The sequence below is a fragment of the Peromyscus eremicus genome, chromosome 2, assembly GCF_949786415.1.
Source record: "Peromyscus eremicus chromosome 2, PerEre_H2_v1, whole genome shotgun sequence".
NCBI classification, from domain to species: domain Eukaryota; kingdom Metazoa; phylum Chordata; class Mammalia; order Rodentia; family Cricetidae; genus Peromyscus; species Peromyscus eremicus.
In genome coordinates, this window is record NC_081417.1 from 113,144,728 (window position 1) to 113,159,705 (window position 14,978).

Sequence of the window (14,978 nt, forward strand, 5' to 3'; positions counted from 1 at the left end):
GGTACCAAAGTGTGTATGAAACTTCGAGAACAGGTCATGGTCATCTGGGATGCAGAAGGGTACAGGGGCACAGGCTGTGGGGCAGAGGGCTGGGGACATGTTAGCTATGGGGTCCTGATAGACACCGCACTGGGAAGCTCAGTGGGTACTCATCATGTGGATTTGGACTTAAGTATGGTAGAGCTGGAGATAAAGAGTTGGAGATTATCATCACTAGGTGGTATTTAAACTCAGCATGAGACACTGTAGATGAAAAAGACCAGAAACTCAGGAACTGGTCCCGTCACCCTGCACAGGGCTCTGGAAGAGAGGAAGGTAAAGTCAGAAAGGTGGAAGAGTGTACTACCTGGAGCTGGGCCCAGTGGACACAGCCCGTGATCCCAGCAGCTATTGGGAGGCTGAGGAAGAACCAGCCCCCAGACAGCCTATGCAGGAAGACCTGCCTATTCTGTTCCGTTGAAGTTTTAAAAGGAGGGACTGGGGCACAGGTGGGTGATAGCGTGCTCACTAGGAGGCTCCGTTCAGTCCCCAGTTCCACAAAAGAATAAAGAAGGGGCGGGGAGGCAGCCGTCACAGGGAGTCAAGTGAAGGAAGTGTTCATGAGAGGATCAGATCTTCCAGCCCAGGACCCCCAGCACTGGGGGGGGGGGGGGGGGGTTCAGCAGGAAGATTACGAATTCAGCTTCCTGTCTTAGGAAGTGGGGGAGAAGAAAGGGAGAAGCCTGGGGAAGGAGAGGAAAAAGAGAAAGGGGAGTCAGGGGAAAGAGAGAAAACGAGTAATCCACGCTGTCCAACGCTGTATGTAAGCTGAATGAGGATTGGAATGCAACCACGGTTTCTCTAGCACTCCTGCAACTTATAGTAAAATATCTTGTCATCCCCCTCCCCCAGGTTGTGGCAGATACCAATATAAGTGCCATAGCAACTCAGCTTGAAATCATGTCTACAGGCTCCCAGCTTGGCTCTACGACTGCTGATGGCCATCCGGAAGACACGGAGTGAGTATTCTAATGCAGAGCGGGCCTAGCTCCTGAGCTCCAGCTTCTAAGGTGTATGCGATGTCGAAGTAGAGAAATGTGCATGCTGCGTTCTCCGGATCTAGGTCTGACCAGGTACCAGGGCTCCTCATTTCACACAAAGCTGTGTTCCACCCTAGGATCCTTCAGAGACCACGGCAGGGCCTGCGCTCACACTGCTCTTTGGTTTTTCGACACGAGCCTGTGCTCTCTGTCCTAAGGAACTGCAGGCTGATAGCCCAGGTCCACCCTGCTCTAAGATGCAAGGAGTTACATTTCCTTAACTCATTAAGCTAAAACCTTGTTCCGAGGTGAGGTCTTGCTGAAGTGTGTCATTACAGCTAGTCATTGCAGAGTTGTTCGTTAAAACAGTGTTTCTAGAACTGCAATGGTGTAAGAATAAGAACGGGAGCCCAGCAAGATGGTTTAGCAGCACTTGCCACCAAGCCTGATGGCCCAAGTTCCATCCCTACGTCCCACACAGTAGAAGGAGAAAACCAGCTCACAAACTGTCCTCTGCTCGTGGAGACTCTGAGGACATGGTCCCCAGGAGAGTCGGGCATCTGGTCTTAGCAGGTTCCCTAGGGTTATTCTACCAGACAGGCGGAGGCCAGCTGCACTGTGAGCACTGCTGCCTGAAGCTGTCCCTCACTCCCAGCACCTGGTCGCAGAGTGTGCTCAGCAAATGCTGTTGGTTGATAGTTCACTTAAGGGGCTCATGGTCACAGCCATCCACAAGGGGCTTTATGTAGGGGGTCTTAGTTTATCAGTCTAAGTGATACTTTGGGGTGTGTCCGATAAAGAATATTAACTTAGCTCTACCTTTTCCTCATAATGCATGCCATCAGATGTGCTGAAATACTAAAATAGCATTTCTGTAGAACAGAGTCAGGGAGGAGAGACCAGGGCTGTCGCTCAGTTGGTAGAGTGCTCCCTAGCATTTCCAGTGCCCTGGGTTCAGTTCTCAGTACCGCATGACACTGAATGTGGTAACCCACACTGAGAACCCCAGTACCCAAGAGCTAGGGCAGAAGGGCCAGACGCGCAAACTCAGTCTTGATTTATATAGCAAGCTTAAGACAAGTCTTGAGCACATGACATCCTATCTATTAAAAAAAAAAAAAAAAAAAAAAAAAGAAAGAAGAAAAGAAAAGAAAAATCTCATACACGTAGTCCCAGCACTTGGGGCTGATGTTGGCGCTTTGCAAGGCAAAGGCCACCCTGAGCTGCATGATAAAAACAGTAAGATTAAAGCCCAGGTCTTCATGGAAGAATAGTGCTGCCCTTCTCTCTGGTCCTTTGCTCTAACTCCACAGCTTCTGGCAGGGAGCTGTCAGCACAAACAGATCCACAGCTAACATCGGAGTGTATTTAAAAAAACGAGTCTCTGCCAGGCATAGTGGTCACACCTTTAATCCCAGCGCCAGGGAGGGAGAGGAAGTACTCTATGAGTTCATAATAGAGAAGTACTCTATGAGCTACATAATAGAGAAACCCTGGTTTGAAAGAAAGAGGGCCTGAGAGATGGCTCAAAATGGCTAAGAGCATTGGCAGAAGTCCTGAGTTCAATTCCCAGCAACTATATGGTAGCTCACAACCATCTATAGTGGGATCAGATGCCCTCTTCTGGCATGAAGTGTCCATGCAAATAGAGTACCATATACATAAAATAAATAAATCTTAATAAATTATTTTTTTAAGTGAAAGAGAGAGAAGGAAATGTTAAGGCAGGGCTTGAGAAGGTAGCTCAGAGGTTAAGAGCACATACTGTTTTTCAAGATGACCTGAATTCAGTTCCCAGCAGCCGCGTTAGGCCGTTTACGGTTACCTACAACTCCAGCTCCAGATGAGCCAACACCCTCTTCTTGACTCCGCAGGTATCTGCATTCCCACAGACACACAAACACCACATATTCTTAATTATAAAAATAATTTTCAAAGAAGAAATATTAAGGTATTATGAGGTAAATTGACATGCTCCAGATGACACACGCTCCAGATTGCGAGTGGGCCCAGGTGTGCAGGTCCTAAGGACTAGGTGGCCCTGAGACTAGTTCTAATCTGATAACCTTGAGCACCTTAATTTCTCTCCCAATGTCCTTGGCAAGGGGGGGTCATGTCTGCAAAAGCAGCCAGAATCAGGCTGGGTCCAGCTGCTAGGCCATCGCTGAACATGCTCATGAGGCCACAGAGAGAGAAAGGCCTAGCCTTACTCCTGATGTCATCACCGTTCCATGTAGGGACAGTTTGTTATTTGAACAGATGTTTATTCAGCACCTCTCTAAGGCCAGGCACTGTCCTGGAACTGAGTTCTGAGGATTCAAACACAGGAATGTTTGTAAAGATGTAGCCCTACCTAGCCTGAATGGAAAAGTAGACCTGTAAATTAATGACTATGGAAGGACTAGTAAGGGTAATTAAGTTTAGGGAGCTCAGGGCCCTTGAAGCCATTGCCATGGGGCCTGACTTGGGGTGTGTGTTGGTGGGGGTAATTGGAGAAGCTAATAGTGAGTTCTGAAAGAATCAGGCTAAGCAGGGTGGCATTCAAAACCATCTACAATTTGTACAGCACAGACTACAGCAGTGGACAACTGCTATTTAAAAAATAAAATTACATCAACAAGCAATGATTATTAGTGTCAGCCAGATGGAAACCAACCCAAAACTAAGTTAGGCAAACTTCCGGGGGATGTTTAATCAGAACAGCGTAATCAAAGGTCAAATACCCCTTCACAGTTTTCTGATACGTGAATGGCTGAGCTCGTAACAAGTGACTCTGCCTCTCAGACGTGCATGCTGCCACAAAACAAGGTGACTCTGCCTCTCAGACGTGCATGCTGCCACAAAACAAGGTGTGTTGTCAGTACCGACTGTGTACATCCTGGAGCCAGGCAGGCATGCTGATACACACCTGTAATCCCAGCACTGGAGAAGCAGAAGCAGGAGGATCACTGTGAGTTTAAGGCCAGCTAGGGCTATATGGCACAGCTCTGTCTCAAAAGGAAAAGAAAGAGACCCTCCCACTACAAACCAGAAGGAAGGGATGGAGACCCCAGAATTCCTTTGGGTTTTAACCCTTTGGATAGCATAATGTGGGGAGAAGGGCTGAGACGTAACTCAGTTGGTACAGCACTTGCCTAGCATGCATGAAGCCTTTGGTTTGATCCCCAGTACCACGTAAAACAAAGCCTGGTGTTCCAAGCCTCTAATCCCAGCCGTTGGGAGATGGAAACATAAGGATCAGAAGTTCAAGGTGACCCTTGGCTACATAGCCAGTTCAGGGCCAGCACTGGCTACATGAGACCCTGTGTCAAAAGAAAACTAGTAAGCTGAGATTAGATGGCTTGAGCACACATGGGTGATTTAAATTTTTGTAATGTTGTCTGAGAGAGAAGACTTCCACACTGATGAAAATCTTAGTCACACATTTGGAACAAGTTGTCTTGACCCATCTTGCTTCACACTGGTGACCAACTTCTCTCCTGGATCTTAGTTCCTGTTTATACAGCTATGGTCATGAGTTTCCTGGGAGCACGTGGATAGCTAAGATAGAAGGAACAGGTAGCCAGGGAGAGGGAAAGATGTGCTAATTACAATAGTGTGGAATCGGGACCAGGCACAGAACGACTGGGCCCATCCTCCTGAAGGAGGCAGGTGGACCGAGAAGAGGGTCTTCCTACCCTAAGAGGAGCACTGGGGCACTTGGACAGGAAAGGGCATCAGTTCCCAAGTGCTAGCCTGTCACTGCGGTTAGGGGCTCATCTGGGGATGGCAGGCTTCCATCATGCCGGCCTGACCTATGTACTGCTGGCTGTGCAATCCACTCGTCTCCTCCTCCTTTAAACAGAGTAGGTCAGATCTGAAACCACAGCATAGCTCTGGATTTTTGACTAAGATAAGGTTAAAAGCCTATCTGGGTGTGAGGTGGCTCATGCCTGTGATCCTTGCACTCAGGAGGCTGAGGAAAGAATATTGATTGCTGTGAGTTCAAGGCTAGTCTGAGCTACAGAGTGAGTTCCAGGTTAACCTGAGCTACAGCTCAAAGCATGATTCAAAATGGGGGGAGGGGGCTTGGCAAGATGGCTCAGTGGGTAAAGGCACTGGCTGCCAAGACTGGCAACCCGAGTTCAGTCCCCAGAACCCCATGGTAGAAGACAGACATGAGCCCTAAAAGTTCTTCTCTGACTTTGACATGTACATGCACACATGCACATTAAAGTATATATATATTACATATAACACATTAAAAATTAGGCCAAGCAGCCAGGAGATGGTAGCTCATGCCTTTAATCCCAGCACTCGGGAGGCAGAAGCCAGTGGATCTCTGTGAGTTCAAGACCAGCCTGGTCTACAGAGCAAGTTCCAGGACAGCCAGAGCTGTTAGATATAGAAACTCTGTCTTGAAAAAAACCAAAAAAAAAAAAAAAAAAAAAAAAGAAAGAAAGAAAGAAAGAAAAAAACTGTACCAAGCCTTGTCATACACGCCTAGAATGCCAAGAATTCCAGTTGCTCAGGACACTGAGGCTGGAGCATCATGATCTCAAGGCCAGCCTGAGCTACATGGTGACCCTTCATAACTTAGCAAAACCTGTCTCAAAAATAAAATAGGATAAAAAGAAAACAGGCTAGGGGTGTAGCTGAGTGCTGCAGCTCCTAGGAGCCTAGCAGGCACAAGGCCATTGGTACGATCTCCAGTACCACACACACCACACAGACAAGAGGCCAGCCTAGGCTACACAAGATCCCATCGGAATGACACAAAGTGAATGAATTAGAGGCAAGCATAAAGATGGTATAATAGCTGATGCCCAAAATCTCGGAACTTAGGAGGCTAAAGGCAAGAGGTTGAGATGTTTAAGGCCAACCCAGGTCACATAAGAAAGGAGGAGGACGAAGCCATGCATGGGGAAAGGTTTGTTGCCATTGTAGTGACTATTTTAATTAGAAAGCAGTGGACTCTTTGCAAGAGAGAGCCCTAAACCACAAGAACATTGGTGATGAGCTGATGTGGCATGAAAAATGTACAACAACGTTTCCAGATCGCTCGCTCAGAGTCTGATTTGAAAAAAATGGCATTCATAGCTTCTCAGTATGGAAGTCTCTCTCAAATCTGTGTGCTTCCATTAAAATGAACTCCCTCTCAGTGTCTGCCCTCAAATTAAACAGCATGCGTTGTGCTTTCAGAACACCTGCACCTAAGATTATTACTTTGGAGAAAGGCTCTGCAGGATTGGGGCTTAGTATTGTAGGGGGTTATGGAAGTCCACACGGAGACCTGCCAATTTATGTCAAGACTATATTTGCAAAGGTATTTTTTTCCTTTTTACTGTTCTTTTAAAATCAAAGCTAGTGAGATTCTTAAGTGCTTTGTACTGGCTTGCTGTGGGTTGCGCTAATGGGAGGGTGGTATTTCATTTAGGTCTCATAGGAAACCGCCTACCAGGGAAGACAGTGTCACAGCAGTGGGATCCTAAGAAGCAGTTTTCTCTGTACTGCGGTGAGGAAGCTGGCACTCACAGATTTGAGGAGCATCTTCAGCAGCACCCGCTCTGAGGCTGACTTCAGATGCATTATTCTAGGCTGAAAGGGATTCAGCTTTGTGCTTTAAGAAAGAAAAGCAGGGTCTTGGTGTGGTGGCACACACCTTTGATCCCAACACTTACACTCAGGAGGCAGAGACAATTGGATCTCTGTGAGTTCAAGGCCAACCTGGTCTACAGAGTGAGTTCCAGGAGGGGGGAATATCATGGGGCTATAGAGCTGGCTTAGTGGGTAAGGCGCCTGCTTTGCAAGCATGAAGACCTGAGTTGAGATGGCCAACACTCATAGAGAGCAGCACTGCGGGCCAGAGACAGGCGGTCCCAGGCTCTCCAGCCAGCCAGTCCAGCTGAAGGGTGAGCTCCAGGTGTGAGAGACACTATCTCAAAAAGTAAAAGTGGGAATAAATAAGGATAAGGATAGAGGAAGATACCCAACATCAGCCGCTAGCCTCCACAAAACAATGTGCAGAGGCCGGCACACACAACTTCATGTATACACACAAACACACACACACACACACACACACACACACACAAAACTTCATGTGTACGTACTCACACAATGCCAGGCAGCAGAGAGCCGGGGTAGAAGCTCTGCAATCTTCAGATCACTGAGAAATTGTTGGCTTAAGTTTCTCCGCTGGGTACTTGATAAGCTGGTCTAATACCGAATCATAGAGATTCAGGAAGTAAACACTATTTCCAAACCAGGTATGGGCACACACCTGTAATCCCAGCACTCAGAAGGCTGACACAGGTCATCACTGTACGTTCAAGGTCAACCTGGGCTACATTTTAGAACCTGTCTTAAATAAAGAAAATAAAAGAGCAAATAACAACCTCACACTACTCTCAGCATGCCCCAGGTAATCAGTGTCCTCTACTCCTGCTGCTTCCATATGGCTTCTAGAATAATCACTTTTAATTTCGGTGTGAGTTGTAGATTAGCATTTAATTTATCTTAAATTTTGAAGACCTGTGAAAAGTCCTTAGGATCAACATCCCACCTTTCTCTTTCACTTCTTTGTGAATTTATGTTTTGGCTCACTCATGCTGTAACAGCTCGTTCAGGCTGACCTGGAGCTGTCTTGCCTCAACCCTTGATCCCCCGATCCTACCTGCAGAGTGTGCGATTTCAGGCATGTGCCACCACACCTGGCTTCTTACTGTTTATTTTTAAAACTACAATCATTTATTCATTAATTGATCCAGTGGCTTTCTATTGAATCATATTCCTAAAGAAATAAAGGCTCTTGATGAAAATATATTGTATGAAGTTCTCACAGAATTAAAAAATATTTTTAAATATTTATTTGTTTGTTTGTTTGTTTGTTTGTTTGTTTTTTTCAAGACAGTGTTTCTCTGTGTAATAGCTCTGGCTGTCCTGGAACTCACTCTGTAGACCAGGCTGGCCTCAAACTCACAGAGATCCGCCTGCCTCTGTTGAGATTAAAGGTGCAAGTCACCATACCCAGCTATATTTTTAAAAAGAAAAAAAAAGGTTTTATTTTATTGTTGTTGTTTTTTGTTTTGTTTGTTTGTTTGTTTGTTTTGTTTGTTTGTTTGTTTTTTTGAGACAGGGTTTCTCTGTGTAGATTTGGCTGTCCTGGAACTTACTCTGCAGACCAGGCTGACCTGGAACTCACAGAGATCCACCTGCCTCTGCCTCCCAAGTGCTGGGATTAAAGGCATGTACCACCACTGCATGACAGAAAGGTTTCCAAAGAAGAAAAGATAAATCCTATATCTTCCTAGAAAGTTTTGCTAATATTAACACAAGCTTGCTGTTACTTACACACATCTTGCCTGCTACCTGGACTCTTGAATCAATAGGTGTTTGCTTTGGGTAACTCTAGACAGCCCCAGATTTACCCATGTGTCCCTCTTGGTGGAGTGTGGTTATAGCACCTAGGCAGAAGTGGGACTCGGCTGATGAACGGCAGCGAATCATCAGAGGCGGTTTCACAGGGCTGGTGTCCAGCCTGAGAGTCCGTGAGGCAGATACACATTCTGGCCTCCAAAGACACGTGTGACAGCACAAGTAGTTGTGACCATTATTCGCAGGGGGTACTGTTGCAGTTGGTTGGCTTTTGGCAGCCTCCAGTCTGGAGTGTAAGGCTGCAGGGGCCCCACCATTCTGCGTCTGCCTCCATGATACACCCAGCATGGCTGTGTAGCAGGTATCTTAGAAGGTCTTATTAATAAAATCAAACCTGAGGCCAGTTATTGGGGTGAATGCTGGAAGATCAGAGAAGCAGAACAAGCCACAGCTTCCTCACTTCGCCAGTTCCTCAGCTGATTCTATTTCCTCAGACTGGAAGCCTCTGTGTCCTCATATCCGAATGGATCTCAGCTGAACTGCTGCTAGAAGCCTAAAAGCTTAACCAACCAAAAGCTTCTAGTTTCTGGTCCTCACGCCTTATATATCTTTCTGCTTTCTGCCATCACTCCCTGGGATTAAAGGCTCACTTTTTGGGATTAAAGTCACCATGCCTGCCTGTTTCCAATGTGGCCTTGAACTCACAGAGATCCAGAGGGATTTCTTCTGCCTCTGGAATGCTAGGATTAAAGGCGTGTGCTACCACTGCCTATCCTCTATGTTTAATATTGTGGCTGTTCTCTTCACTGACCCCAGATACATTTATTAGCATGCACAATATTTTGGGGAACACAATACCACCACATGGCTGACTCACTTCATGATGCCCATGCCGTGTTAGCTGTGGTCTAGAAAGCTGGAAGGCCTTTGCCTTGGGCTAGAGAAGAGCCAGCTGGCTGGCTGCACCTGTCTGTACTTCCCAGAGGCCAGCGTGGGTGGGGATGTCATCAAAACACATAGCTGAAAGTGACATTAATATGTATTCCGGTGCGTTTGAGAGCGACTATCTCCAGATATGTTGACACGTGCTTGTGATGGCAGTGTTTGGAAGATTGAGGCCTGGGAGAGAGCGTCTTGAAGTTTGAGGCTAGTTTTGGCTGCAGAGTAAGACACTGTCTAAAAATAAATAAATAAATCCAAAAAAGAAAAAGAAGGAAAATAATGAAAGAGACAATCATGACATCGGAGTGGGATGTAGTGAGTGGGAGTGGTAAGCAAACTGAAGTGCTGTGGGAAGCCCTTGGTGGACATCCCCTGGACAGGTGTCCTCTAGAAGCTCCCAACAGCTGTACTGGTGACTAGTGACTATCCTTGTAAGTTGTTTTCCTTTGGTTTTGTTGGGGGAGTTGTTTCACTTTTGAGATAGGAGCTCATGTAGCTCAGGCTGGCCTTGAACTCTCGATGTAGCCAAGGATGACCTTGAACCACCCCCATCTACTCCATCCCATCCCCCTCCCCCAGGCCCTGCGCCCAATACCTAGATTGCAGGCATAAGTCACCACACCTAGCTTGGTTTTGGGAGTTGTTTGTTTGTGGTGTATTTTATTTTTTAAGGGGTATATTCTTTTGTTTTGCTTTGCTTTGCTTTTTGAGATAAGGTTTCTCTGTAGCCCTGACTGTCCTAGAACTAGCTCTGTAGATCCTCCTGCCTCTCTGCCTCCCAAGTGCTGAGATTAAGGGCATGCACCTACCTGGAATGTGATTTTTTTTTTTTTTGGTGTTTTTTTTTTTTTTTTTTTTTCCGAGACAGGGTTTCTCTGTGTAGCTTTGCACCTTTCCTGGAACTCACTTGGTAGCCCAGGCTGGCCTTGAACTCACGGAGATCCGCCTGGCTCTGCCTCCCAAATGCTGGGATTAAAGGCGTGCGCCACCACCGCCGACATGATTTTTTTTTTTTAAGTGAAACCTACTTAACAATTAAAATTTCTGAATTTAAAAGAAGAAAAAAACAATGTCTAAGCCCTGGTTCCTGGCCCACTTGGTGTAGTCAGTCTTGGTAGAAGACTGTCCCTGGGGCTGTCAAGATGGTTCAGTCGCTGCAGAAACTTGTCTGCAAGCTTGGTGGCTTGTCTCTGATCCCCCAAACCAACATGGTGGAAAGAAAGGGCTGACTCCCAAAAGTTGTCCTCTGACCTCCACACATGCGCTGTGACAGATGTGCGCGCACACACACTAAATGTAAAAATCTTCTGAAAGCATATTCCAGTGCAAATAATAACAACCACCGTTACTTCTGGCCCTGTAGCATTGGACATCACTGAACCTTCCTTTTTCCTTTTGCTCGATAAATTTGGCCAGGATATCCGAGTTACAGAATAAATTAGAGAATCAATAAACCTAAAGCTGACAGGGATTTTCCCCCCTGGTAAAGCTTTTCTAAAATGATCCTGGCATTGTTTCTCCCACACACAGAGTATGGAACTCTAATGTACCCCAAGCTGCCTTCAGATAGGACACTTGCCTCAGAATCTCTCCCTTCGCGGGCTTCTGGAGCCGTGAAATGTGGGGTGTGGATCATACATCAAAACTTTTTGATAATTCTCTTCCTTGACTAAAAGATTATTTAATGTAGCCCGTAGTGACTCTTCACCGCTCCAGAAATGTGACATGTCTACATCACAGGTGCTGTGAGCCTGTGGAAACTGAGAGTCCCTCTGACTAGCAGGCTCTTAGATGCTGCCAGTCAGTGCATGATCAGTTGAAAACCTCAAATTCATGAGCTGGAAAGATGGCTCAAGAGTTAAGAGTGTGCGCTGATCTTACACAATTGGGCTCCCAGCACTCATTTGCTCATAACTGCCTGGAGCTGCAGCTGCAGGGGAGTCTGATGACTGGCCTCCCTCAGGCACCTGCACTCATGTGCACATACCTACACACACAGGCACGTAATTTTTTTATAATAAGTCTTAGAAAGAAACTTTAAAGTCAAAGCCACCTGAGGTCTTGGTCCTCTCAGCAGCCAACAAGAAATAGGCCTCCTCAGAAGGTAGAGACAGGTGATCTCTATGACTCTGGGGCCAGCCTGGGCTACATAGTGAGCTCTAGGCCAGCAGAGTTACATGGTGGGACCCTGTAGAAAAAGAAGGAAGGGAGGAAGGGAAGGAGAGAGGGAGAGAGAGGGAGGAAGGGATGATGATAATGATGGTACATGCTAACTTAGGAAATTTAGGGGCGCTGTTTGGAAGCCCTGGGCAGTGTGAGACATGAGTTTGAGCATCATGAGAGCAGACTGAGCATGCCGTGTCTGAAGTCTTCAGGACAGCACTATTTTGGATTTGGGATGTTTTATTCAGATTATAGAATATTAACATATATGGAAGGGAATTCACTAGAGCTTCATATATACTTTATATTATATATAACTGAAGATAATTTCATGCAATATTTCTAGTAAGTTTGACATGTTTCTTGTTCATAGGGAGCAGCAGCAGAGGATGGCCGATTAAAACGAGGTGACCAGATCTTAGCTGTCAATGGCGAGCCCCTGGAAGGTGTTACGCACGAGCAAGCTGTCGCCATTCTACAGCAGCAGAGAGGGACTGTGGCCTTGACTGTGCTGCCGTGAGCACAGGTCCCAATCATGACGTATGAGACTCTGACAGCATTCTGTGGCTTTCAGTTGGGATGAAAAGTTGCCTCAGCTAAAACTCAGTATCTCCTTGGCTCTGATTCTGTTTGTAGAAATGGAGCTGCCAGCTCTGCTTCCCAACCCCCGTCCCTCATTCCCACAGAGGCTTAACTGCACGCGCCTGTGGTTTCCTCTAATGAGTGGAAACAGAGGTTTAGCTTGTCATCTTAACTCGTGATTTGCTTATGCTAATTTGTCTCTTCCAATAAGGCAGAAAACATTAGCAGTGTAATTAACTTCCTCACAATGAACTCTTCATACTCTGCCACTGGGAATCTCCGCAGTCTCTCTGTGTGACTGACTCACAGTCAAGTCACTCTCAACCCCTGTCTCTAGCTAGATCTGTATATGTTAGTCATTGGTGATTTTGAGGAGTCCGTTGGCAGATTCTGTAATCTACTCAGCATTCTGAAAGGCCTTGTTTCTGAGTTTCCCAAGAGCACACGGCTTATCAAGTGTGGCTTGATAAGTCCTCAGGTTCGGAATCCTAGCCACGCCAGCTCACATTGCTGGAAAGCTGATGCAGAGTGAAGGGCATCTTAGCGGTCAGCATCGTCCATCCTCCTCCCCTGTGGACCACAGGCCAGGAGGTGCAAGCCCTGGACCACACCGTAGAGATAAGCAAGTTTAGGCATCCTCAGCCTATTCAGAGTGAGTGACAAGGGTAGTTTGCCTTTCCCTTACCTCCATGCCAGCGTGCCCAGAAGCTCAGCCTGTAGCAGCTGTGTGCAACACTTGAACATAAAGTAACGGAGCAGATGACCTGGGAATCCAGTGCTCAGCTTAAGTTTCCCAGGCTCCTCCTCCTCCTGCTGGCTGAAGTTCTACATCTAAGAAAGTAATCGTAGCAGAGTGTAAGACAACTTGTAGAGTGAAATGGGCTGGAAGCGGGAGATGCTCGTCACTGAGTTCTGTAGAATCTTCTGTTGGAAACAAAGGAGAGTGCCATGAAAGGTGAGCACAAGGTCAGCAATGGCCGTAGTCCGGCATTATTAGCTATAACTCAGTGCTGCACATTGTTCAGTAATCACCAGGACTTAATGGGCCCTAATGTAAAATGTTATTTAATTAGTGAGGATTTTAACTGAGGTTCCCTTTGAGTAGATGTAATCCCAGAGTGCATTAACTCTTGTGGAATATTTGTGTGGCTAGTCCAAAGGAGTGCCTCAGTTTTATGTTGACAGAGCATTTCCATGACTGCTATTAAGGTTTTTGAGATTCCATGGGGTTTTTAGAATTTCTAATGTAGCCAAGACACATGGTTCTGTTAGGGTCCCGTCTCCCAGTTCAGGAGAAACCACCAGCCTCAGTGTTCTGTGGGAATGATGCCTGCAAGAGCACCTCAAGCAGCAGAGGCCGAATGAAGCCCAGGTGAAAATGCACCTTAAAAGATAAAGATAGGGGCTGGAGAGGTAGCTCAAGGTTAAGAGCACTGGCTGCTCTTGGTCATGAGTTCAATTCCCAGCAACCACATGGTGGCTCACAACCATCTGTAATGAGGTCTGGTGCCCTCTTCTGGTGTTCAGGTACATGCAAGCAAGCAGAACACTGTGTATAGATAATAAATAAATAAATCTTTAAAAAAAAAAGATAAAGATAGCTGATTTATGCTTTACAAGTGTGATTCTGCTTCATTTTGATGGAATGACCTTAAATACACATTTTGAAATAATACATTGTTGTTGTGTCTTTCTTTACACACCATCCTTTTAGGGCATGCTACTAAAAGTCCATCAGTGAAATAATTGTGATCCTTTATGCGTCAAGTTCTTCAGGGGCCCTTTCTCTTTCCACAGGACTAGTTAGGAGTTGCTGTGCTAAAAAAGCTTTGTTGCCATCAGAACTTACTGTACACCGAGAAGACAGTAATTTGCAAAAGTAGTTTTCTTAAAATAACATATATTATTTTTTGGCCGTTTAACTCTGCTATTAATGTCACTGACTGGAGTTAGCCAAAGAAGTAAAGTGAACTAGAAAAAAATTAAAACTACAGAATGTTAGCCGGGCGGTGGTGGCGCATGCCTTTAATCCCAGCACTTGGGAGGCAGAGGCAGGCGGATCTTTGTGAGTTCGAGGCCAGCCTGGGCTACCAAGTGAGTTCCAGGAAAGGTGCAAAGCTACACAGAGAAACCCTGTCTCGAAAAACCAAAAAAAAAAAAAACAAACTACAGAATGTTTTTATGTATAGGTAATTCTAAAAGTTGTAAATCAAGGCAGCTGGCTAAGGAGCAGGCAGAGACATGGTTTATTTTGTTCTTTAGTTCAGCTTTTCAGTGTCCTGTTACGATCTGCAGTCTGGGTTGAGGATGTAGCTCAGTAGGTAGAGCGCCCTCTTCTGACGTCAGTGGGTACTGCAAACACTTGGTGCACAGGTCCACAGGCAGCAAAACACCTCTGCGTATAAAGTGAACTATGGGCTGGAGAGATGGCTCAGCGGTTAAGAGCACTGGCTGTTCTTCCAGAGGTCCTGAGTTCAATTCCCAGCAATCACATGGTGGCTCACAACCATCTACAATGAGATCTGGCTCCCTCTTCTGGCCTGCAGACAGAACACTCACTGTACACATAATAAATAAATAAATCTTTTAAAAAAAAATAAATAAAATAAATAAAATGAACTATATTTAAAAATAAAAATTGTAGTCTTTTTTAAGAAGATTTATTGTGTGTTTGCCTGCGTGAGTTTTATGTATCACACAGATGTAAGAGCCCAAGTGGGCCGGCACAGAACCTTAGATCTCCTACCCTTGGAGTTAGGTTGTGAGCCACCATGTAAGCACGCTGCAGGAGCAGTCAGTGCCCTTAACTTAAGCCTTAGCCGTCTCTCCAGCCTCCAAAATTTCAATCTTGTATTTTTTTAAGATACAGTTTATTATTTCTAGTTATAGGGGGACACAGTGTTCACATGAGTGCAG

General features: G+C 45.9%; 1 protein-coding gene across 1 annotated transcript in view; it reads left to right on the top strand.

Moving 5' to 3' along the window:
* Positions 1-13,737, top strand: part of Patj (PATJ crumbs cell polarity complex component) — a 325,876-nt gene extending 312,139 nt beyond the window's left edge. Inside the window, exons 43-44 of the mRNA XM_059254557.1 lie at positions 892-998; positions 11,854-13,737. Coding sequence (XP_059110540.1) covers positions 892-998; positions 11,854-11,881 — 135 coding nt within the window. The 3' untranslated portion in view covers positions 11,882-13,737. The remainder of the gene's footprint in view (positions 1-891; positions 999-11,853) is intronic.
* The last annotated feature ends 1,241 nt before the right edge of the window (positions 13,738-14,978 follow it).